We start from the raw sequence: 24,194 nt of genomic DNA, 5'->3' as shown, positions 1-24,194 counted from the left end.
ACAATGGTACTAAAAAGGAGGAAAGCGTTTGACTTGTGAGAGCGTTACTTCTTGACTTTTGCCTATGCCAGTGAAGAGCAGCTGTGACAATGTCATTTACTGATAGCGTGTACAGATAGCAATTGTGGAAATAACGTTTGCACTAGCAACTCAGTTCCATTTCTGTACCAAACCTTCACATACACTTAATTACATGCTACTGTGCAGTATTTCCTTGTGTCAAGTGGATTATTTTTTAAGAGTGCTGTGTTACACCCTGCTTTCCTCAGTATTTGTGTGTAGGGACAGGCAGCAAATCTAGAAGGAATTGTAATTGGTGTGCCTTATCTAAAACACAAAGGATACAAAGGACTACATTAACCCACAGCTGTGCCTGCAGTTAGGGACACGAGGTATTTCTTAACCACCAAACAAATATTCATGGGAGACATCCATGTGGTGTTTCACATTCAGTTTAATTAGAACAGTACTACCAATTCATTTGTACTTGGACATAATTTACTGACAGTATTAATAATACAAGCGATGAACAACAGTTTAAAAGGTAAGCTGGCCTAGTTGTGTAGATGACTTTGGCAACAGTCCTCCTGCTTCATTAGAAACCACTGCAGCTAATGTGGCTCCTAGTTGTTCTAGTAGACGTGAACCATGCCATACAGGAAAGTCCAGAACAGGACATATGTGAAGAGCCCTCCTATAAGCCCCCCCGTGAAAAGCGGCCTTCGGGATTTAAAGTACTTATTCCATCGCCGTCCGGCTTTTAACACCAAGAGCACGGAGAGGAGGACGGAAGCCAGGAAGTAGAAGATGAAGCCGTGCAGGCCGGTCAGGCCAAGGATCCCTGCCGTGGCACCCGACAGGGCCGAGACAGACGTCCTGCAATAGTCCAGGATGGCGGCGTTCCCCCGCACCGCCGCTTCGCTGATGAACTGCGGCCCCTCGCGCTTGGCCACCACAGCGGCCATGGCTCCCAGCCGGGCTCGGGGACCTCCTCTCTCCCAACGAGACTGGGGTAAAGGAGACACACACTGTACGGGCCGGGGGGCAGACTGGCCCGGCGCAGCCCCGGTCTGTGCTGAAGAGCTGCCTCCCGCGGAGAGCTGGGCCCGCGGCACCGACCCGGCGAGGCCGCTCGGCTCCGGGGCAGCCGCTGCCGCGAGGCCGCCCTCAAGTGCGCCGTTCCGGAGCGCGGAAGGAGCTCAACGGCCTTTGGCGGCCGCGCGGAGGCCCTTCCCGGCACCGCCCGCCTGGCACCGCGGAGCGCCCGCGGGGCCCTCCCGCCTTCCCCCGGCCCGTACCTCTCATCCACGGCGGCGCGCTGCTCCGCGGGACCCTCGGCCGGGCCCGACCGTCACGCCTCACACCCTGCCAAGGAACACCACACACCGCCCGTCACCGCGGGCCGCCCGCGGGAGCCGAGGCCGCCGCGCCTCCCCGCCGGGCCCAACCTACCGCCACAGCGGAGCCTCTCGCCTCCCCGCCGGAAGCTCCTGTCAGGCATCTTGGCGCGGGGGCCGCCGGGAAAGCGGCCTGGCTTCCGGCGCCCGCTCCTCCGCCACGGGCGAGGCGGCACCCGATTGGCTGGCGGCGGCGGCGACGGCGGCGGGGGGCGGGGCCGGGCGAGGCGCTTTTGTTCGGGCGGCGGCAGCGGCGGCGGGGCCATGTCGTACGTGCCGGGGCAGCCGGTCACCGCCGTGGTGGTGAGACGGGGACGGGACGGGGGCACCGCGCCGGCGGCTGCTGAGCGGGACAGGGACGGAGGCGGCGGTGCTGGTGCCGGTGCTGCCCGGCAGCGCCCTGCGGGCTGTCAGCGGGCGGAGGTGCCCGGCGGGGGCGGAGGTGCCCGGGCGCGTCCCGGGGCAGCCCTGGCCTGCGGGTGCGTGGCAGGAGCGGACGAAGGGCGCGGACTGCAGCGCCGCCGGCCCCGGTTGCCGCCCGCGGCCGCTCCCCGCCCGCCCTCGCGGCGGCTGTTTGCCGTGGAGGCTGTCCGGGTAACGGGCGGGCCGGGCACTCGAGCCCCACACAAACACCTCCCCGCTCCCGGATGGGAGAACCGGGAGGAAGCTGCGCCGGTCGGAGGGAACAGACCCCTGCCGAGGGCTGCGGCCCCCTCCGCCTGCTGAGGCGTTGCCTGAGGGAGAGGGAAGCAGCGGCTGTCACCGGGCTTGCGGAGACCTGTGCTCGCTGCAGCCAGCCCGGTCTTCTCCGTTGCTCCGGTGGCGGTGCGGCCGGTGCGTCCGAGCGCTTTGCTCGGTGCCCGCTGCTGGGAGCAACTGCGGGACATAGGCAGGATAGGCACCTGCTTTGCCTAAGTGGGGTTAAGAAGTAGAGCTTTTGAAGTATACTAATTGCCTTAATCGACAAGCAGCCCAAGCAAGGGGCGCTGTTGTTTCTTCCGCTAGTTAGAATGCTGAATTTAATTGTGCTGTGGGCTCACCCAGCTGAAATACGCCACACCACTCCCAGCTGTGTCAGCGCTGACAGCCCTGAGGAGATGGAAGCTGGCCTGGTGTGACCCAGCTGCCTGTACCCTACCGCCTTTGGGAAGCTCAGTGTCTGACAGGGCTGTTTGAGAAGAACCTTTTGGGTGGTTTTTGGTTCAGTTAAGACTGTGGCTTTTTATCTTGGCTCAAAAATTGCACAAGCTGGCATTTATACAGTACTTAGATAATGAGTAAAGCTTGTCAGATGCCTGCGTTCATCAGACAGCAAGGAACCTGTCTCTGGATTATGAAAGTGTGTTGGTATATAAGGTATCTTGAAAAAGAACCACCCTAATAATAGGTTGTTATTTCCACTGATAAGGCTAGGCAGGAACCCGTGGCACACGGATAAAGAGCAAGATGAGTCTGGCTATGAGTGACTGCCAGTTAGCAAGACGTGACTCATGTTTGAAGAGACCTGCTCTATTTTTAGTGTTTTCCCCTTGTATCTCCAGGCGGGGTAAAGCACTGCCTAGTTAAGGAGCTTGGCTGTATCATGCAATGAGCGCCCTTGGGGTGAGCTTGCAGATGGCTTCCTGTCCTGCTGCCTTGTGGTAGGGCTGAGAATGGTTCAGAACCAATTGTTGTCAACACCAAGGTCGCATGTGACTGACAGACAGCAAAGGCCATGAGATCGTTCTGTGCTGCCAAGGGGTTTTAGAGCTGTCTACCTGCAATGTGTAAGCTTACCAAGCTGTGATGCAGCCTGCTCTAGTAGGCTTACGGTATCGCTGTGAAAGACAATCTAACTGGGTCTTAAGTACCTATGTCTGAAACACACTTGAGATTTCTTCCAGTGATCACAATCTATTTTATCTCTTTCTCTTTTCAGCAAAGAATTGAAATACACAAGCTTCGCCAAGGTGACAATTTGATTCTGGGATTCAGCATTGGAGGTGGCATTGATCAGGATCCTACTCAGAATCCTTTCTCTGAAGACAAGACCGACAAGGTCAGGTGCTCTTTGTTTCCTGTAGCAACTACCTCTGCGAGAGGCTGAGCATATCCAACTCCCCCAGCAAGCTCACTCACTTGCGTCTATAGTCTGTCCTCTCACACAGTTGACTACAAAGGTTACTCTGTTGCCACTTTATCATTTGCAGACTAAGCTTGTTTTAAGTCAGCTCTCCACCTTTTCTATTTTCCATCATTGCACAAACCTGTTTTTAACTAGAATCCCATAATACACTACAATGTGGTTTTGCATTGTCAGAGTGGCCCTTAAATATTTAATGCTCCTGTATTTAGTAAATGAACACTTCCATCTTTTCCCAGGGTATCTATGTAACAAGGGTGACAGAAGGAGGCCCGGCAGAAGTTGCAGGACTTCAGATTGGAGATAAGATCATGCAGGTAAACACCAAGACAAGACAAGTACTAAAGTAGTACTAAGGGCACACTACAGAGAAGTTTCTGCTGGGGGAAATACTGTCTTCTGGATACTTTCCAGGACAGTTTGTGGGGCTTACAAACAAAGAGAGCTGTGGCATAAGCATATCTACTACATAGTTCTGATAGAACGGTTAAAGGACACCTGTGAGTCCATACACCTGCCTCCTTTTATGGTTTTTTCCTAGGTGAATGGCTGGGATATGACAATGGTGACCCATGACCAAGCTAGGAAGAGGCTGACAAAAAGGAACGAAGAAGTGGTACGGCTGCTGGTGACCAGGCAATCTCTGCAGAAGGCTGTGCAACAATCCATGATGTCCTAATCAATCATCAAGTTGGGGAAGGGTTGGGGAGGGAGATATATAGACTGATATCAAGCAAGGAAGCAAATACTAGACCTGAACAGGTTGTCTGGAAGGAGTGCATGTTCCTAACTGTGGTAAACACTTTTTTTCTTCCTCTGATGTAACTGGCAGTAGTAAAACTCTAGTCCCCTCAGCAGAATGCTTCTCTAAAGTCTTCCCTGCAGGTACATGGTAAGACTTCATTGTAGTCATGGCTTTCAGGAGGACAGGACAAACCCTAGTTATCTAAGGAAGCAACTGGAAAATCCTTAACTTTGACAGGATTATTTTGTAACACAAAAGCTTCCTATTTTAAGAGGAAATGTGGTTTCTGCTATGGAAGATAAGAGGGTTTGCTGTGCTTAAGCTTCTAGAAGCAAGCTGTCCTGTCCCCCCCATGCTGTCAAATAAAAATGCCAGAATTAAGAGTTGCACACTGCTGTGGGGAGGAGCACTGTACTAATCCCACGTTGTGTGCTAGCTAGACAGAGTATGCTGAAGGGTTTGGGGCATTATGGTTTACTGCAAAGATTCCCTGTACAAAGCAGCCTCTTCAGACAAGAAACAAAGTAACACAGAAGTGCTAGGTTAATGCCTGAAGTACGCTAAAAGTTCATAGACACTACAGTTCAACTTCACTGTCAGAGTAAAACCTTAATTCTCCTTGCTCCCAAGTAATTTGTAACATCAAATGAATCAAGCTTAAATTAAAGGAACATGGAGCAGGAAAGAAAACACTGTTGCTGAACTTACCAAAAGAGCTGCTCATAGCTGTAGAGTCTTCAAGTTCTTCATTCCACTTCTATCAGACTTGACATGGGAGGGGTGGATTTTGGTCTGTCTCCTAGAAGACTTTGCTTAAATCACTGATTTATTGGATGGAAGAGATGAATATGCCAGTAATTTGCAAAAGTGCCTCTTGACCAAATTTAAACTTCTGGTAAGATACTAAGTTGTTTAAATCAACATGCCACAGGATTTAAGATTCTTGCTGCAACACTAAGTTAATTATCTAGCATCCTCGTGGTTTGTTAACCAGCTAGTTCTACAGTTATCCAAAAACTGGAGTTTTTAATCCCCTTCAGTTGATTTATACATATCTATACTTTCCTTAAGCAGTCTTCAGGTAAGCTGTTGTAAATAGAACATGAGGAGGTGGCAAACTAACTTATTCAGTACATTACTGCTGCACCACGTACGTATGTGGTGATTAATGCGTCTCAGACTGTTCTGTACACACCAGCAGATGCCTATTTACCATTTTTATATCTATGGAATTACTACAATACTGCTTTTGGATTTTGTAACTTAAGAATTCAGTGGTAAATTTTAAGGCTTTCAAGTTGAAGTTATTTTTGTTACTATAAAGATACACTGCTATTTGTACTGCTATTTCACTTGATTTTACACACAATAAAACAAAGCTGGATTTCCTGAGCTGTTTCTCCTTACATTTAAGAATGCCACATCACTTGAATGCCTCCAGCTGAGACCTTTTTTCTGGCTCAGAGTGGATTGTGGATGACATCAACACAATGCAGTCTGAGGTTAGTAAGGTCTGATTTCACTGGTGGGTATTTGCAGTGCTGTCAAGCCTCACCTGGTTTCTAGCAGGGGGGAGAAGGGACTCTAGTTTTCCTTGGGTTGACAACCTAGTAAGATGCATTAGCGTTTGAGCATTCAAGTATTGTTCAAGTACAAATGCATGGATTCACTTTGAGTTCTTTTAAAGGGTATAATGCTTACCTTCAAATAACTCAAGACCTCGATCTCTACCTAGAACATACCATGTGTAGTTAGAAAGCTGCCCAGGAACAAAAACATATATTTAAACTTTAATCATGGGGCTGTTAACATGATCCACTTAAAGATATTATTTCTAAATCTTTAATCTTTACCATCTACCATGTAGGATTCAAGGCATGTCAGTAGAACTGAGCAAAATGAAGTTAGTGCACTAGAAGTACTCAAATAAATCTGAGCACTTGTCTTATTTCAGTGAAAGCTCTTTCAAAGGTGCTAAGAATACAGTTTCTGCTGCTTCTCAGTATTTTTTTTCATGAAGAGTTCAGGTTCTAGTATTTGTTTATTTGCTACCAACCTCATTATTCTTTCATGTATCACTACAGCTGTTCGTGGCCAACCTGAGTGGTGTTCTACTGTCTGTGAGGAGTCAGCAGCAGCAGGCAGTCTTCAGTCATTACATTAAGTGGTTGCTTAAACATGATCTCAGTTTTGGAAGCCAGAACTCTGCTCTTTGTGCTTCACTTCCAGTCAGAAAGACATCACTCTGGTCTTTCTTTTTCCATTAACAACAGGAAAAAGATCCACATGGTGCTTGGACAGCTCATGCTAAGCCATCTTTGCAGCTTCAACAGGCATGAATCTTCCATTTGCAAGTGGTGGCTAGATAGCTTGCTGTCCTTTAAGGTGTCCGGCAATCAGCATTTGGCAAGGCAGCAACTTGTATTCCATACCAGAGGGGATCAAAGTATAAACAGAGATCAGAATCAATATTTCTGGTAACTGGTAGTAGGCATCTTGAAAGCCCTCAGCCAGGGTAGGGGCAAGTTCAATTTAAAGTTTTTGTCTTCACAAGTGATGTTATTCACAAGGTTCATACCCTTGTCTCCTATAAAGGCAGTAGTGCTGGACTATAAAAACAATGTCAAAGACGACAGAGAAGACACCCAGGCCAAACTTGGTTGGATCTCCAAAGATTAACTTCCACTGATCTGTCGAACACAAAGTGAGAGAGTTAAGACTAACTCCTCAACTGTAGTCTTGTCTCAAGGCTACGAGGTCATGCCATACATATTACAGAAGTTCATGTTTATTACCTAGACTGCTTAGACACACCTTAAGACTGACTGTAGTGTACATCTTATGCAAAGCTAATTAATAACTGTTCCTGTAATTTCTTCAGAATAGCTATTTCTTTTTCTGTCTTGAAGGAAAATGAACAGATTCTTTATTCTCAGTAGAAGGACAGCCATACTATAGCACAAACATCGTTCTCCCAAGATAACCTACTGGTTTACATCTGCTCTGTAGCAGGATTCTCCCACCCCACTAAGAAAGGCCCCACCACTTCAGTTCCAGCCTTACCATTGTTGTATGACTGCAAAAACATCTGGAGAAGGCTGAAGCTTCCACCAGTGAAGTCTAGTAATACATTTCCAATACTCCATCCCTCAGTACTCTTCCGACGGAAATTCATGTATGCCTGAGAGTGTAACAAGAAGTCAGTCAGCATGTCATGTACAAGCATTTCTGAGATCACCATTTAAGAAGCCTTCTGTATAATTACACTGGTTTTGTCACTAAAAGACTTAATAAATAATCATTGCTGATTTAGTCTAGTCAGACTTTTAATAGCATACACTACAGGCTTAGGGTGACAGGAATACAGTATAAAAGCAGAAAAGTTCAGATTTACCTGTGGAAAATATTTTATCAGTGTGACTGCTAACTTAATGTAAGAGAAGCAGAATAAGAACTGTAGCCATGTCATTTCCTCAGCTGCAGCAAGAAACAGTGTTGTAAATGTGAAGATCCATGCAAGTGCCAGTAGTCCAACAACAACTTTGGATACTTTCTGACCTGCTCTCTGAAACAGAAATGCAGATACACTTAGACTGACCTAGGTCATACATCCCCAGACACACTGTAAGATACAGAATATGCTCAGGACTATGCAAGGTTACAGTCCAAACCTGTCGTTGTACCAGTTAGGCTCATACCACAAGGGAATTAAGATTAAATGAGTGCTACAGCAGCCAGCTGTAGGTTTGCAAAAGCTGATGAGCAATATTCAACATCAATCACTTGGAACACTGCTGTGTGTGAGCAAGTGGGAAACAATATTGTAGCAGCATTCTTGAGTATTTATGATGCTTATTCTCAGTACCACATCTGTAACAATCTCCTGAGTCCAGTCTGATGATATCAAGAGTTCCTATAAATGCAAAAGGCTGCTAATGCCATTATGGTAAAAGATTCATGGTTGCCTTCTAATTCTTCACTAGGAAAGACTATTGCACCTAGCAGTGGTGACAAATGGGCTGTTACAGTTTTAGGTTTAGCATCACAAAAGAAGCACCCCAAAAGAGAAACAGTTACTCTCTGGAGAAAACTGTCTGCTTAGGTCAGAGGCTTTTACGATGGGAATTAAATAGAGAACCACCTGACTATAACAACCAGTCTCACCTGAAAAGGGGTGGGAATTATAAAAGGGCCTTTGCAGCTGTTTTAGAAGAGAGGTTGAAAAAATCTGAAAGTTTGAATTGCAGGGAATTCCTGAGGACCTGTCCTAGCTTGAAGAATGCTCCAAGTAATGAGGAAATGGCAAAGCTTGTACCAGTATTTGTACTGTGTAGAGCTGTAATCCACGTGCTGGCTAGAGATCTGTTTGGGAACTTCATAACTTGGCTGTTCACCTTAGTTATTCTGAGTCCCTAAGGAGTTTACTTATAATTATGCTCAGAACATCGATGAGGCTGAAGTAGCTAAGCTTACTGGAGTTGCTACTAGCTCAGGAAAGATAAAGGCAGCTGGATTGTGAAGCCCGACTTCTATAAAGGCGAATGGAAGTGCGATGAAGAGGGCTTTGGAGCCCAAGAGGAGAGGACGGTGAGCGCTGAGGTGTCCGACAGAGGGAGCTCTGCCAGAGCTGACAGGTCAGCCCAGCATTGAGACCTACCTCGTAGATGCAGCACTGGATTATGATGAGGAGAGTTAGAGCTACTGCGTGGAGACTGAAGAACACATCATTGATAGCCACAGGGTTCACGCCACTGGGATAACGGACTAAGAATTCCTCCTAAATGTAAGAGAAACCAACACCAGCCAAATCCCTTAACTCCCTTCTGTAGATACCCACCCCCAGGCAAGTAGTAAGAGAGAATCATGCTTACCTTAATCAAGGGAATCCAGAAGAGTCCAACATTAAACACACTGTATGCTATAAAGCCAGTAAGGTTTAATGCTATAAAGTCAAAGCTTAGTCCGACAACACTAGACAAGGAGGGAAAAAAAAAAAAAAGTATGATAAATATGCATCAGAGTATTACAGGCAGTTCCAGGGACAACTTGACCCTAGAAGGTACTGATTTATAGGCAAATTTTGATGTAAGCCAAAGCTGCAGGCATTGTGACAACATGATGCTGCGAGTTCATCAGGAAGCAAGGTGAAATATCCCTCATATACCATGCACTGGTACTCACAACGGCTCTCACTGACAAGGTTGTGTCCCTGCTGTTTAACTTCACCTCTCCATGAGCTCAGCTAGTCTGACAAAACCATTCCAGCCTGAATCTATAGAAGCTGTAGTGCATCTTTGGCAAAACAAATGCTTTAGTTTTCATATATAATAACGTTTCTACTTACAGTCACTTAGTTTAAGGGGAGCTGGCCTAATGATTACACTACAAGGAGCTGTCTGATAAACAGCTCACAAGGTAAGTAATCTTTGAAGGTGGTCACCACAATTGTCTTGGCCAGATGATTTGCAACATGACACCAAAGGGAATGGGGAAGTCTCCTCTATCAAAAATTAGTATTGGATGCCAAACCTTAGGATTAGGTGTCTGTAGGATGCACTTAGTTTCCTCTGACCTGCATGCATAAAAGCTCACTGGGGCTGCACTTATTCACGCCCTATCTTTGCCTTGTTTTTTTCCCCAGTCTTTCCATGCATAATTCATGATAACCCAGATGGATGTAACTGAAGCTAGGAACACGATTTGCAGAAGGTGCTTAAGTGACTTGCAAACACATCTTAAGTCTCTTTACCTTTTTCGTCGCCAGTTCTCAAAGAGTTGAGGATAAAAGGAGATAGACCAGGCAAGGAAATAGATCCAGCCAATCACCTCGTCAGCATATCTCACTATGATGCTATGAATCACGTGAAATTGAATCCTAGGTCTGATGGTTAATGCAAACAGAATTAGTTAATTTGTCTGTTCACACTTTTTTCAGGAGTTTTTCCTTTGTTCTGCTTTGAAAGAGAAAACAGAGTCCAGGTGTTGAGACAAGACAACAAAGATTCAGAGTTGGTTTCAGTCGAGTTGCTCCCCTTTTTTTTTTTTTTTAGTGTCCTTGTTATGTTTAGGACATCTCCCACTCCTACCCTCAACCTACACTTTCCTTCTTGCCTCAGTCTTTCCTTTCCATTCTTTTACCATAGAAATCTTCAAAAAGGTCATCTTGTGCCTATGGCTTCCACGCTCTTAGCACAAGGTCTGTTATGCAAGAGCAGTTTCACGTTTCACGCTCTGCCAGCAAAGCCTCATGGTGATGCCTGTCCTGTTGAGCATTTCATGCGCTTACGTCTGCATTTGCTTTGAGTCTTAAAAGCAGAAGCAAAATGAGGAAGTAAAACAGGAGTATCCTGTTGCTCAGTAGCATCTGGGTAATAAGCAAATAAAATCCAGCTTTCTCCATCTTGCTAGACTGCTTTCCTATTAGGGAGGACTGGCATCTGTGAAGAGGACTCCCCTAACTAGAAAGCAAGACACCTATATCTCATGGTACTGATGCGGGCACACAGCTGCATCAGGCTATTAGCACTCCAGAACAAGTTCTGCACAGGAAGACTAGTACCTCACTGGACATTTACAACCAAATGCTTCCTGGATCAGAAAAAATGACATGTAGTTTTGATACTTTTGGGAGGGGTTATTAAAACCAGACTAAGGAGCTACAAGAACTCACAGTCATCTAGTAATGATATCTAAGATATCAAGACTATCGCTCTGCTTCCATACCCTGTATTTATCTGAATACTTTGGGGATTGCTGGAGCATCACCACATCTTCTCAACTACATACCACTCATGTCCCATTAACTATTTAACTATAAGGAAGGAATAGTTACCCCAAAGTATAGGAAGCTGTAGGATAGTAAGTGGAACTAAAAACCAGATTCTCACCCAGTTAAGTTGGAATTAATGGTATAAAGATAAACTGTTACTTGTCCAACATCATCTGCTTTCACTTGGAAGTCTGCTTTAGTGTGACCTGCAGGCAATCGTACCTGCAAGGCAAAGTGGAGGGAAGAAAGAGGAGAGTTGCTTCATACTAGCAGTAGGCTTTTGCATAAGGTCAGAAGTCTGTTCTGTCACTTACTTCATCAGGCAGTTCAACAATGGTGCTGTGTTTTGATGAGTGTGTAATATTAAGAGTTATCACCAGTGTCTCATTTAATGGAGCCCTGTGAAGGCAGAAAAAACAAGTTAGACTGGTGCCTGAGTTCACAAAGATTGCTTCAGGGCTGTAGGAGTGTATCTGCTAAATCCTCACAGCTGTTGCAAACATAATGAAGGGTCCATACGCAACAGTACCTACCCGGTACTCAGAGGAACGCTAGCACCAAAGTACGTTAGCATTGTATTATTTCTTTTATCTGAACTAGTGATGGGCACCAGACAGTTGTATAGCCACATTTTACCTCCCTCTTTTCCACACAAGTGGCAGAGCAAAGTCATTGCCACCAGAATCCTATCATTGTGCTTGTTAACCCTTTGCTGGTAAAGAGGAGCAGAAATGATGGACATGTACTTGAGGTGATGAAGAGCAGAAACTATTGCAGTGCAGTAAGACAAAAACAACAAAACCCTCAAATAAAAACCCTCAAAGTGACATAGTCCTGCACAGCTTTCCCAGAGAAGTCCACTGAGCATTTGTCCAGGAGGTTTAATTGCATAGCAGTACTTAAAATATCACAAGGGTCAAATGCCTGTACTTCTGCATGAACAAGATTACACTACCACATCTTTCTTTGCAAAAATAAGAGTTCTAGACTGTTGCAGCCACGTTTTGCTATTTTCCTCTTTATCACAGTTCTTACATTTTCATCTGACTGTTGCCTTTACTCAAACTTTGAGATCCCAAAGGGGGAATGGGGGGTGCATGTGTTTAACAATCCTTTCCTGGGAAGAGGCTGAAATAGCAAAAACATGGGTAAACAGTGCACTGTATTAAACAATGAGATTAAGGTGCATCAGTCCCCACCCTGGAGTAGCTGCATTCCTTTGCTAGAAATGGTGAGTTCTGTTTGCTTGCAAACTTTTTGTGGTGATCCTTCTAGGAAATGCAAGTTTCTCTTAAGCATCAATTTTTAGAAAGGGAGGAACTGTAAGTTGACTTGCAGAAGTCAGTTCAGTAAGCTAATATAGGGCAGACAGTACAAAACATCTTTTCCTGCTCAACTTCCCATACAAATGGCATGGGATATTGTCAGAGATGAACCATGCAAGGCTGTTCGTGAGAATGCTGCACTATCTTGGTCCATACTGATACTAAGCGATGTAATAGCCTAGAAGTGGCCAGTCACACCAATGACATTCACTCTGTATGAGCAATTAACTGACTCTGCAAGAAAGTCTTAATTATATAGCCAAGTCCTACCCACTTGCTCGTCCCCCATTCCAAAAAGAAAGTAAAGATGCAATCATGATTTTTACCTCAGAGAAATAGTGACGTTTGTTGAACTTCCACTTTCTAATGAAACCACTTCAGGGACAGACAATACAATGACTCCATCTGGGGGGGGACAAAAAACAACCAACCAAAAACCCCCCCACAAATCTCAATTACCATGACTGACGAACAGCTCCTTACAAAGAACTACCTACTTTCTTTTGTGATATAGACATTTTGTCCATTGGTACCTGCGGTGCCAGATTAATAAAATTAGTACACGTGATAAGCAGCAAAGGGAGTACAGCTTATTTCAAGGCAACTAAACAACTTAAAAGAAGAAAATAACTGTCACTTGAACATGTTACAAGGAAGTGATTTAAATATTTGAAGTACAACAAAAGTTCATGCCGAGAGAAGGCTACAGGATACTTCAAACCCACACTAATTGTTTCTTTATGTGATCCTACTAACTTAGGAGTCGTAAATGCCCAAAATTTAGTTTAAAATTGCTTCTTGGGTCACAAATTCAAACCAGGTACCCAGATGTTCAAGAGAATGTACATTCACTACCTTAACACTTCGGCAATCACAAGCACCTTACTATAGTGCTCTGAAATATTGCTATTAAGGCATTCACTTCACAACAATCCAGCTATGTTGTACCACATCACGCTTTCAGAGACACCAAGATTCCAAGTGCCAATACCACTGATATCAAAGCCATAAGCTGGTCATGCATCAACAACTTCGACATTTGGAATGCAAGTCTATTTTACTCATTGTGTGTTTAATGGACACAAGAGGAAGAACAAAGAGCTATATAAAAATAAGACCAGAAATGGAGAGATAAACAGGTTGCCCTGGACACTGTTTTCTTGTTGCCATATATTACACAGTGTTCTTAAGAAGTTATTTAAGTGCAGGAGAGCTCCCCCGTTCATCACTGCACCACAAACAGTATTTAGTCTGCTTCTGCAGAGGCTGTTTGGAGCACAAGGCAAGTGCTCCATCACATCAGTGCCTCTGTGTAGCACTGTCTGTATATGAGCACACTAAGTCAAAGGTAACGTATGAAAGAAGAGCTGATGAGAACCATGGCACAGGTCTCCCCAGAGAGGCGTGACGGGGATACTGCAGAACAGCCCTCTTCCACCTCTTACCAGTTCAGACCTGGCCCCTGCCTGGGAGGCCCTGTGGGCCCAAGCTGGGATGGCCAAACACTCACCGCCAGGCCCCAACAGCACAAGTGAGAGGTACAGCAGAGTGGGCAGCAGGTATTGCACCCTCATGGTGGAAGAACTGCAGGAAAAGTACTGCAGGAAAAGTGGGGAGAAGGCTTTGCTCAGGACCCACACATTTTGAGGGACCACCACCCCATCCCCTCAACTGACAGCTCCCTGCAAATAGCTCCCTCCCCAGCACCATGGCCCCCAGCCCCACCCGGCTGAGGGACCCTCAGCACCCCTGAGAGAGCACCGGTCTTTCAGCCTGTCTGCCCAAACTCCTGCGGGAAAATATCTTTCCCTCACAGCTTATCCCGCTCCCGCCACAGAAAGCTACCGCCCCCTGAGGAATCGATTCCGCCCCCCCACCCCCACCCCACGGGGGACTACAAACCTCAGCAGCCACCGCGCCCCCACCAGCCTCCCCACCCCTGGCAGCGCGGCGCGGTGCACGCTGGGACTTGTAGTCCCCACCGTCCTCCCCTCAGGAAGCATAGTGAAGCAAGGCCATCCCACGCTTCAGGACGTGCTAATACTGAGGAAGCAGTGCTGAGGAGAGGACACCTACCTCCCTCCAGCACCGCAGCTCCGTCCCGCATGGCCCCAGCTCTTCCCTTTTCAGCTTCTCACGTGAGGCGGCCGCCTGTCGACTCCCCGCCCAGCGCCCATCGCGCGTTTTGCGCCAGTGCGGCCGCCCTCGGGTGCCATCTTGGGTGTGGCAGAGCGGGCTGGGCGCTGGGCTGCTGCCGGCCGGTCTGTGAGGAGGGAGAGCTGCGGGCGGAGGGAGGACTCGTCGCTTTGGTTGTTTGTTGAAGTTTCGTTTAAAGCTGCGCAGGTCACTGGGGAGGACTGGGGAACGGACAGCTTGTCATGCTCAAGATGGAGGGATAGTGTCCAGCCACTGCTGAGAGGAGACATCTTCAGCCAGAAGGCAAAGTCCAGGCTGCTTTCCCAGCCCTAGTCTGCCCAGTCCCTGCATTCTGCTGGGGTGGGAGCCCGCACTGATTGTACCCTCGGCACCCTTGGCTCTTGGGGCAGGTGCCTCCTCAGAGACAGCAAGGAGCAGTGTGGGGCTCAGCATGGTGGGTGTCAGTGTGGCCACCGTGTAGAGAGACCCGTGGTGGTGAAGGTGAAAGCAATCCCTTCTACCCGTGGCCATGGCGAGCAGCGAGGCGGCAGGCAGGCCTGCTCCTGCCTGCGTGCTGGGCATAGACCTGGGCACGACATCGGTTAAAGCGGCCCTGTTGGTAGGGGCAGAGCGAGGGCAGGTGGTGGCAGAGAGCTGCTCCAGGGAGACGCAAGCACACACCAGTAGCCTGGAAGCTGGACCGCAGGTAAGGGGTGGCAGGTAGCACTGCTGGCAATTTCAGGATACTGGCCTCGCCTTGTAGCTGCTGGGTTGTTTCGCTACATTGTGCAGACTTCAGTGGCTTTCCTGGATTGTATTTGTGCCTAGGTTGACAGATGGTTGCTGCATGTGTCTGGATGTCTGAAAGTAGAATTAAAATGCTCTCTGTTTACTGTTCAAGAAAGTCAAGTACAGCTGCTTGATTTAAGAAAGACCCAGGTTTTGAAAAGTGGCATAAAAGAATCTAAAACTATTGTCCCATGAACCATCACCTTGTCTTTGATGCTACCAGTGAGAAAACAGCAACCACTTGCCAACTGGAAGAGTATTTTGGGCTTTAATGTGAGATGGAATCACAACTGGAAATTCCCCATGGAAATAACCAGGAATGTGTACTCCTGTTAAAGATCTTTACATTCATTGTGTTGGTCAGTCTAAGAAAGGATGAATCAGAATCATAAAAAATGTGTATCAACATTCCTCTGGCCTAGTATTGTATTGACTCCAGGGTCTAATTTCTGAGCAAAGGTATCAAACAGGCCAACGCTCCTCCAGTCATGTTTATGCAGCCAAAACTATGTATGCGCAGATTAGTTCACATCTATGTGTAGACTGTATTTGAATACTTTTGCTTATAATCTTCGTACTGGTCTGTCACAAAGTAATCTGAATCTTCAAAAGTGTGAAAGCTGGAATACAGCTTCTCTTGTGGCACGGTTTGGTCAGTTTGCCAAGTAGATCAGTCTGCTGGGTAGTTCTAGGAATAGAGTATCCAGAAACAAAGTATCGGCATCATCAAAATCAGCAGTGAGTAAATACAGAAGAGCTTGAGGAAGATGTAAGGGAGACTGCATGCCAGTCAGAACATGCAGATAATGCTCTTTGTGAGGGGAAAAAAGAGCAATATATAAGGTGAACTGATGAAAGCATGTAATGAATGTTAATGGATTTTTTAAAAAGGTATATTTGAGTATGGTAACTTAAGAAATTAAGTGAAGAATTATTTGGCCTTCAGTTTAAGAGGCTGTTATCTCATTCTCAACTTGCTAGTATTGGTTTTTAGTTTTTGTGGTTTTGTGGGGTTTTTTTGCATTTTTTTTTTTCAATTTAGTAGTGAATGTTATTCTAATACATGCTATTAAGCTAAATGAATTCTGTTCTTCACTAGAGTAGCCTTGTTTAATAAATACACTGAGTGAATCCTAATGGTTTCATGCTCAGAATAATGCTTTATGATTACAGGGAATGGAGCAGAATGTCCGGAGAATAATAAGAGCATTGAATGAATGCCTTGCTGCTCTACCTCAGCAGCAGCTTCAAAGAGTCAGTCACATTGGCATTTCAGGACAAATGCACGGGATTGTATTTTGGAAAAAAGATAAAGGTAACATTAATTCTTTGTCATTCCTGTTCAGAGTATTATGATGCAGAAAATAAATTTTTAACACTGATGTGATCTATAGGAAACTGTTGCATGTTCACTTTGGTCTTCTGTAAAACAGAATTAACAGAAGATCTTCTGTGGGAATTTTGCTTTAATTACTGGAATTTCAGCTACTGACTGTAGTTGACCATGTTGTTTACACAGATTAGTTAAAGGATCTAGTCTTGTGAGATCCCTGCAGAGTCAGCACAATTATTAATATGAAGGAGGAATAACATACTGGTGGCTTGCTAATTGCTTGTCCATCATATGCTATCTGCTGCCAGTTGAAGAACTTCTGAATCATGTGAATGGCTTTTTTTGGGGGGGGAATGTTATTCACCTCATAAAACACTTAACTAGCTGTTGCCCAGTATCTCAATACCTTCTAATGATTCTACAGTAGCAGTATTAGCAGTTCTGTGTATGCCTTGAAAAATAAGCTATGTGTGATCTTTATGTTAGAATGTGCATAGCAGTAGCTATCCAGCAGTGAATATTGCTATGCTATTTTGAAATGCTGTTTGAAAGTACAGTAGGAGAAAAACTGAACTTCAGTAAATGATGTTTTCAGTCCTTCCCCCTGCCCCCAATCTCAAGGCCATTTTTTCCCTAGCAAGTCATAGACTGTTGTGTTGCATTCATCTTGCTTCTTATGCTTCTGTTAGTAGGAGCTGAAAAAGGGTTTTGGTCATGATTCTGAATATTCAGCTGCTTGTAGAATGAAGGGCCAAGACCTCAGAAACAAAATCAACCACAGTGAGGTAGTCACATGAGGCTCAGTTGTGCAAATACTCAAATAATCTTTATGACAGCGAGGATGTTTGAAAAATTCAGGCCTTGGATTGCCAGCCCTGTGAGATAGGGATGGATTATCTTCTTGGCTAACACCCTATAAACCTACGGAAGTCTAAGGCTTTCAGAATGTGGTTTCATGTCTTCTTTCTCTTTACCTTATGATGCACACATCTGAACAATTATATAAGTCTTACAATAATAGGAGTTATGCAGATTAAGCAAAGATTTATTGTAAACCACAGAATAGATTTCCCAAAAGTGCTGGTCACTGCCTGTCAAAGGTGTCAGGGTCTTAATTGCTTTAAGAGACCCTATGCTATTCATTACTGGCTGTAATTTTACATTAAACACTAAAATGATTAGAAAGAAAGAAATCCAAAGGCTGATGGGCTGAAGAAGCTGTTGCTCGCTTTCCAGCTGTCCCAAGGGCTGCATAACAAAGCCTCATGGGTTCATGGTAGACATAGATTCTTATGTCATATTGGTTAATATTTTATTTCCTAAAGCCACATGCCACTTTTGTTTCATTTCTATCAAGTGAAAGAGGGCGTTTGCTCTCACTTGTTTTGAGTAGACTAAGTGAATTCATGCACTTTGGGACACAAATTATATTTTTAATGGCATCCTTTAGGGTTAGATTTATGGTTCATAATATTTCTTAGGATGCATTTAAAACTAGAAAAGCAAACCAATTGGAAATTCAGTTCAAACAGACTTGATAGAACCGGGAATTAAGGGAACAAGAAAAAGTATGTTTGCTTTGCATGTTTCACGTAGTACTTCCCAGCTTTCACGGCTGCTTTCTACTGTGTGAGTGTAACTTCAAATCCCTGTATCCAGCCCAAGAAAGACTCTTTTAGCTCTATTTGTGCTAGTCAGTTAAGCAGCTGTGTCTCTTCTCTGACCTGTGGGACAAGTGGCACAGCACAGCTTGAAACTCTGTTCCCATGCCCAGCCAAAAACCAAAAGGTTGCCTCAGTTATAGAGCCAGCTGGAGTCAGTGTGTGTCCCCACGTTGTGGCCAGGCATCATGCAGGAGAGCAGTAGTTGTCAGAGGCTGAAGCTGTGCTGTGGAGTGTGCTAGCAAAGATCACATGCCAGTGCTTGAGCTCAGCCTCTGCTTAGTTTGCTGCTCTGACAGGACCATATGCTGCCTTTGCAGGACTGCTTGTGGTGAGCATGTCAGCACAGGAAGTAGCACATGGGACCAGAGCAATAGCAGACGTTGCTGAGAAGGCTCTGAGCAGCTCTGAGAAGTTGCTGTAATTTCGCTGAGGCCTTCACAAGAAAGAATGTGAAGGTTTCATCAAAGGTGTAGTGTTCTGTCTTCAAAAGGAACATGCTGGACTGGTAAAACTGAAAACTAAGTTAAATCCTATTCTACCTTTGGTGAAGCTTTGTTGCGTAGCACAGGGGAGGGATACTCTTTAGTACTTTGCAGTCCATTGCTTAATACATATAGATCCAGGTTTCCTGTCGCTTTGGCTCAAAAGGTGATGAAACTACGTGCTATCCATCACAGGCAGTTAATTACTAACACAGCATTCTCTAGGTCGCAATGTGGCAGATCCCAGTTAAGGTTTATATGTGAGAGCTGTCACATCAGCTTATTACCTCCCACAGCAGAATTGTGATTTTTTTTTTTTTTTTTGGTGGGTTACCTGTTGTTTAAGTTGTATCATTAATATCTCAAGGTGCAAGTTGTTTGTTCCTTTAGGCACTAGGAGTGCTTATAGAGGAGGAAAGCCTTGGATACCATTCTCTGTTTTAGCAAAGGATGACTGGCATTATGATGTTATCTAGGGCTGAAAAGTGTGACTAATTAATTTTATTATAATCACTACTGGCTCTGTTTCTGCTCTTTTTGCAATCCATTTGACAAATCATCAAGAGTGTCCAGAAATGAAGAATGCCAGGCAGACTATGCTGCAGGGAATCACTGGCCTTCTCGCATACTGTGTGTTTCAGGTTGCAAGTGGACAGAGTGTGGTACAGGCACTACCTTTGAGCCAGAGGAGGTCAGTCATCTGATTACTTGGCAAGACGGCCGCTGCAGTCCCACCTTCCTCTCTTCTCTTCCTCTGCCACAGTCACATATCAGCTTGGCTACTGGATTTGGGTGTGCCACAGTCTACTGGTATTTAAAGAAGAGGTACATAAAGCTGTTTCACTGGCAGTTTCTCATCTTGAATTTGTGTGACAATTAGTATTCCTGTAGCATGGTAATGCCACTAGAGGCTGAGGGGCTGCGATTCTCTGTAACGTAATATTAATTAAGTAGTCAAAGAATATTTTAAATGGCAGTATTCAACATAAACTATATGCAACTGAGCACACAAGAATCTCTGACCTCATAAAAATACTACAGATCTCTTTAATAAAAAGAAAAGCTTCTGACCATATAGTAACAGAAGCCTTACAGTATCGCAGAATAATTTTAGTTCATTCCACCACTCAGAGGAGCTCTGCTAATGCAGTTTGAACACTCTAATATTGCCTTGAGCAGATTGTGAAAAGTACAAACACGCCTAAAACACTAACAGAGTTGCTTTGTCTGGTTGCTGCCAGATGCTAAAACAAGCAGTCCCTAAATTAATTTCAGTTCCTTCCTTCCTTAGACGCTGAGATCCTTATGAGGTGTTACGAATGGTCTGCTTTGTTGTGGCGTGTTTGCAGAGGATATAATTTTTCACTTATGACTTGGCATCAGCAAGATTTGCTCTTCAGTTTTGTCTGCAGTATGCTGTGTTTCTCAAAGAGCCAGTGTCTTCCTCAGCTAGGAGTCCGGGTTCAATGAATGGGGAAAAATGTATTAGGTCTTGGTTTCTTCCAATGTGTGTTCAGCAAATACATGGAGCATGGCATGATCTTGCTTTACAGCTGTATAAATCATGAGTCCAGCTGCTTTGTTTTGTTCCTGTTTTGATTCACCATTTGGTACATTTCCAGTCATATAATTTGTGGATCCTAGAGCAACTGCAGGAATTTACCTATTTTTCTCAAATGCTCCAGGATCAACGAAGTGAAATTTTTTTTTGTGCAAACAGTCATAATTGTTTTGCAATGCCGTGCTTTTGAACCTAGACAACTCATTCCTTAAAGCTGCTGTCTCTCCATCTTCCATCAGGACATAAGTATTGCTGCTGTGGTAACAGCTTGGAAAACAAATTCTGTTTAAAAGAACAAACGAAAACAAAACAACAAAATGCAGGTTGATCACTGAGATGGCCATTTCATTTTTAGATGGGACCACGCATGTCTGAAGTTCCCTGTAGCACTGCAAGTAATCTTGCTCCCACTGCCTTAAAGCACCTCTCATTGTTTTTAAAATGTTTTGTTTAAAAGTCCAGATTTTCTGAAGTCTTATGATGCAGCTGGCACTATCCATGACTATGTGGTTGCCATGTTGTGTGACCTGAAGAAGCCACTCATGTCCGTCCAGAATGCTGCCAGCTGGGGATATTTTAATTCCAGAAACAAAAGCTGGAATACTGACATGTAAGTGCTAAGGTCATTCAGTGGGTTTTGTGCATTGCTTGTGTCAGGGAGTATGAACACCTCTTTGGGCCCTAAGTATGAATGTGCTACAGATAAAAAGTGATTGAAAGTTACTCCTAATCAATTGTGGTGTAGCCTGTACTGAAGAACTATTGAGAGTTTGCTCTGGTTTGTAAGGTAGATATGTTTAAATTATGTAGAATCTGGCACAGTGTTTTTAGAAATACCTAAGACAGCAGAGCTGAGAGACTCATCAGTGAGGCCTTGTATACCAAACTGTTCTCTCCCTTTCTGTGGTGGGATGGGATGGACAAGTGCATGCTGCAGCCAAGGTGTTACCTCTGTGATGGTAAAAGACATTTATTGCTCTCTAGTTCTTTCAGCTAAGCTCCTTCGTAACTATTAAGACTTACTGGTAATAATACCTAAGAGTTATTAGGCTACAGGAAGTCTTATAGATAATTTGTTTGTTTGTTTATTTGCTTTAATTAGTTGCTCTTTCAAGGCTGAGTGCTAAGGCCTTATATATTTCAGGGCTTAGGTTAGGCCAGGACTCCAAGGTGAAAAGATCTGCTTGTGAAGGTGTGAGAGAGTGACAGAAACTTGCATTTGGCCTACTGAACTTTTACTAATCTGGTGGTGTTGCCCTAGCAATGTAATGTATCTTGCAGTTTGATTGTGTAAGGAGTTTACTGGACTTAACTCTTTGTGATTTGGTTTTGAACCACTAGCTGCATGACAGCTTAAAGTTCTTTGACACTTAGAAGTTGCATTTTTTTGCTATTTTTGTGATTGTCCCTTTACCCTGGAACTGCTTGTCCGTATGACATCAGTAGGTTAAACTTGCTGAACACGTACTGCTGTATAATCTCAGGTAATCAGATTGCATATAAAGGAAAGCTATTTATTCTTCTAGATTATTCTAGTTACCCAGCCTGTTGAACTGGAATGCTGCCCCTGTCTGGGACAAAGCTTTCTAAATAGGTGAAAGCATCCATAAATCCAGCAGCCACAAATGTATGGCCAGGTTCATCTGTGACTTCAAAGACATCTTTGTAGTCATGCCGCACATTCCCATATTGCTTTCCTGCAATAATATTGTTCTGATTGCAGATTGAAAAAGTCCGGCTTTCCTGTTCACTTGCTTCCAGAGGTGGGAGACCCTGGCAGTATTGCAGGCAGGACAATCTGTGCATGGCATGGAATACCCAAAGGAGCAAAAGTAGGAATTGCTCTGGGAGATTTCCAGTGCTCTGTTTATTCCTGTCTGACTGAGAGGACTGATGCAGGTACGATCATTTTGGTATCTTGCTTGGTTTTCTCATTGTCCTCCTTCAGAGTAGCCTAGTAAAACACTGATTACTGGGGGTTTTTTTTCTTATTTTTCTTTTGTGTTCTAGTTCTTAATATCAGTACCTCTGCTCAGCTGACTGTCTCAATGCCCCAGGGTTTCCAGCCTCCAGAGACACCAGATCCTTCCTCAGCTGTTACTTATTTTCCCTACTTCAATGGTGACTACTTGGCAGTGGCAGCATCACTTAACGGAGGCAATGTGCTAGCAACATTTGTCGACATGGTGGCACAGTGGACAGAAGAGCTAGGTAAGCTATTTCAAGGCTAGTTAAAGCTTAAAATTGAGGTTAATCAGCAAGGTAGAAGGAAGCTAAGGCAAAGGTACAAGCCTAGAGCTGTTTTGTCATGCCACATAAAGAACAAGGATGTAGCTCTTGGGTCATGCTTCCTAGATCTCTGGAATTTCCTGCTGAAGCTTATGAACATGCTGGGACAGTCATGCTTGGACTCCACATTCACATTGCCTCTAGGTTTTGGGTTTTCTTTTGTTTCAAGAATATAAGAGAATTATTTTTTGCAAGTTGTTTTTCAAAAGGAAAGTTCAGCAAATTTGAGGACAGCCTCTAATTTTGTATGACTGCAGTCCAAAAGAGGCCCTTGATTATATCAGTTGCCCTTTGCTGCATATTTTGCAGCACTCTAATGGATTTTAAGACTCAAACTCACGTAATATCTTCTAAGTGCTTTAAACATGGTCTTTACTTTTTTTTTTATAATCTCGTGGGTTTTGCAATGCAGAAATAAGCTCTGAAATTGTTCATTCAGTGAATACTTGAAGCGAACTTTGCATTCACATGCAGTCCAGCCAGTGAAGCTGAAGTCTGCCACTAGTGCCTTTAAAGATGTTGGTTTGTGTAACTTAGCACAGTATAGGCAAAGAGAAATAGCTGTACTATCAGGAAAGGCAGTTTCTGTGATCAGAAAAAGATTTCTAGTATCACAGACACTAGATACAATTGGATGGGAGAACTGTGGTTCATAATCCTGGAAAAACAATTACCTTTGGGACAGCGAAAAAGATATACAATATTTTGCTGATCAGGTGAATCAACATCCATTTTAAGTCTCCACATGTAAGATACACTAGACCCCTTCAGGTTAGTAACATGGTATTTCCCATCTGCAGGGCTTCAGGTTCAGGAGTCTGCCATCTATACAAAGATAATCAAAGCAGCCTTGGCCCAGAACGACAGCAAACTCTCAGTTCACCCAACCATATTTGGAGAGAGACACATTCCCGAGCAGTTGGCATCAGTGACCAATATTGCTGTCTCTGACCTCTCCCTGGGTCACGTAACCAGAGCTCTGTGCCGTGGCATCGTTGAAAACCTCTGTTCCATGTTACCTGTGCAGCACCTGATGGAGACAGGAGTGAGGAGGATTCTGGGAAGTGGAAGTGCCCTTGCCAGGAACGAGGTGCTGAGGCAGGAAGTGGAAAGGATTTTTCCATTCCCTGTGGTTTATGGGAAGGATGTTGATGCTGCTGTGGGGGCTGCCATGGTGATATTCCACAGAAAATAAAATCATTATTTGGAATGGTCTGAGATGCAGCTTCTTTTTTTTCCCTGGCTGTACAGTGTTTCCTTTCCCTTCCTTCACTTCTTCTGGAGTTGTATTCAACATGCCATCTCACTCATTACAGTGAGAAAAAAAAAGCTTGCATTTAGTGTCCGCTTCTGCTTCTGGGTGTACACATTTCGTTGCACTGTCATTCCCATTTGTGAAATGAGAAGTAATTATGACATTAAATTTGACTGAGTGACTAGGAAAGATCCATTAACTTTCCACATAAAATGATACCTCATGCGAGGCTCATTTTCCTGCTAGGAAATATGTTTAGAAGGACTAGGAGAGATGAGTAGCTGTCTGTAACTTAGTCTGATGCTTTCATTAGAGACTTCTTGTTGT

The 24,194-nt window shown here is 44.6% G+C and overlaps 4 protein-coding genes across 6 annotated transcripts; 2 read left to right on the top strand and 2 right to left on the bottom strand.

Moving 5' to 3' along the window:
- Window positions 1-436: 436 nt before the first annotated feature.
- On the bottom strand, window positions 437-1,545 carry EMC6 (ER membrane protein complex subunit 6). The gene is made up of 3 exons (XM_075517720.1): window positions 1,453-1,545; window positions 1,299-1,365; window positions 437-1,007 (listed from the first exon to the last, which is right to left on the bottom strand). Exon 3 carries the CDS (start codon window positions 963-965, stop codon window positions 633-635), a length of 333 nt encoding a protein of 110 aa, XP_075373835.1. The 5' UTR covers window positions 966-1,007; window positions 1,299-1,365; window positions 1,453-1,545; the 3' UTR covers window positions 437-632.
- Window positions 1,546-1,559: 14 nt separating this feature from the next.
- TAX1BP3 (Tax1 binding protein 3) lies at window positions 1,560-5,656 on the top strand. Its single transcript, XM_075517719.1, has 4 exons — window positions 1,560-1,700; window positions 3,316-3,435; window positions 3,759-3,836; window positions 4,061-5,656. Exons 1-4 carry the CDS (start codon window positions 1,662-1,664, stop codon window positions 4,196-4,198), a joined length of 375 nt encoding a protein of 124 aa, XP_075373834.1. The 5' UTR covers window positions 1,560-1,661; the 3' UTR covers window positions 4,199-5,656.
- Window positions 5,657-6,083: 427 nt separating this feature from the next.
- Window positions 6,084-14,559, bottom strand: CTNS (cystinosin, lysosomal cystine transporter). Of its 3 annotated transcripts, none has more exons than XM_075517970.1 (11): window positions 14,435-14,559; window positions 13,869-13,942; window positions 12,685-12,763; window positions 11,348-11,432; window positions 11,152-11,255; window positions 10,014-10,145; window positions 9,136-9,235; window positions 8,922-9,041; window positions 7,659-7,829; window positions 7,328-7,445; window positions 6,084-6,954 (listed from the first exon to the last, which is right to left on the bottom strand). In XM_075517970.1, exons 2-11 carry the CDS (start codon window positions 13,930-13,932, stop codon window positions 6,824-6,826), a joined length of 1,104 nt encoding a protein of 367 aa, XP_075374085.1. In that variant the 5' UTR covers window positions 13,933-13,942; window positions 14,435-14,559; the 3' UTR covers window positions 6,084-6,823. The 3 variants fall into 3 exon arrangements, with proteins under 3 accessions (XP_075374085.1, XP_075374086.1, XP_075374088.1); XM_075517971.1 differs by lacking the exon at window positions 14,435-14,559 and adding an exon at window positions 14,261-14,292; XM_075517973.1 differs by lacking the exons at window positions 12,685-12,763; window positions 13,869-13,942; window positions 14,435-14,559 and adding an exon at window positions 12,069-12,224.
- SHPK (sedoheptulokinase) lies at window positions 14,535-23,807 on the top strand. The gene is made up of 7 exons (XM_075517969.1): window positions 14,535-15,200; window positions 16,457-16,598; window positions 19,404-19,587; window positions 20,781-20,933; window positions 22,047-22,222; window positions 22,334-22,534; window positions 23,413-23,807. The coding sequence occupies exons 1-7, from the start codon at window positions 15,024-15,026 to the stop codon at window positions 23,805-23,807; spliced, it is 1,428 nt and encodes a 475-aa protein (XP_075374084.1). The 5' UTR covers window positions 14,535-15,023.
- The last annotated feature ends 387 nt before the right edge of the window (window positions 23,808-24,194 follow it).

This window comes from Mycteria americana, chromosome 15 (assembly GCF_035582795.1).
Source record: "Mycteria americana isolate JAX WOST 10 ecotype Jacksonville Zoo and Gardens chromosome 15, USCA_MyAme_1.0, whole genome shotgun sequence".
NCBI lineage: Eukaryota > Metazoa > Chordata > Aves > Ciconiiformes > Ciconiidae > Mycteria > Mycteria americana.
Note: the sequence above shows the minus strand (reverse complement) of the source record. Positions and strands in the feature narration are given on the sequence as shown.

Coding starts and splice junctions, on each gene's coding strand:
- EMC6 (XM_075517720.1), bottom strand. CDS start 965: ATGGCCGCTGTGGTGGCCAAGCGCGAGGGGCCGCAGTTCATCAGCGAA.
- CTNS (XM_075517970.1), bottom strand. CDS start 13,932: ATGAGGGTGCAATACCTGCTGCCCACTCTGCTGTACCTCTCACTTGTG. Junction 12,764..13,868: donor TGTGCTGTTGGGGCCTGGCG/GTGAGTGTTTGG, acceptor GTCCCCCCCCAG/ATGGAGTCATTGTATTGTCT. Junction 11,433..12,684: donor AACGTCACTATTTCTCTGAG/GTAAAAATCATG, acceptor CTGCCTTCACAG/GGCTCCATTAAATGAGACAC.
- TAX1BP3 (XM_075517719.1), top strand. CDS start 1,662: ATGTCGTACGTGCCGGGGCAGCCGGTCACCGCCGTGGTG. Junction 1,701..3,315: donor AGCCGGTCACCGCCGTGGTG/GTGAGACGGGGA, acceptor TTCTCTTTTCAG/CAAAGAATTGAAATACACAA. Junction 3,837..4,060: donor TTGGAGATAAGATCATGCAG/GTAAACACCAAG, acceptor GTTTTTTCCTAG/GTGAATGGCTGGGATATGAC.
- SHPK (XM_075517969.1), top strand. CDS start 15,024: ATGGCGAGCAGCGAGGCGGCAGGCAGGCCTGCTCCTGCCTGCGTGCTG. Junction 15,201..16,456: donor GCCTGGAAGCTGGACCGCAG/GTAAGGGGTGGC, acceptor TTATGATTACAG/GGAATGGAGCAGAATGTCCG. Junction 16,599..19,403: donor ATTTTGGAAAAAAGATAAAG/GTAACATTAATT, acceptor TGTGTGTTTCAG/GTTGCAAGTGGACAGAGTGT.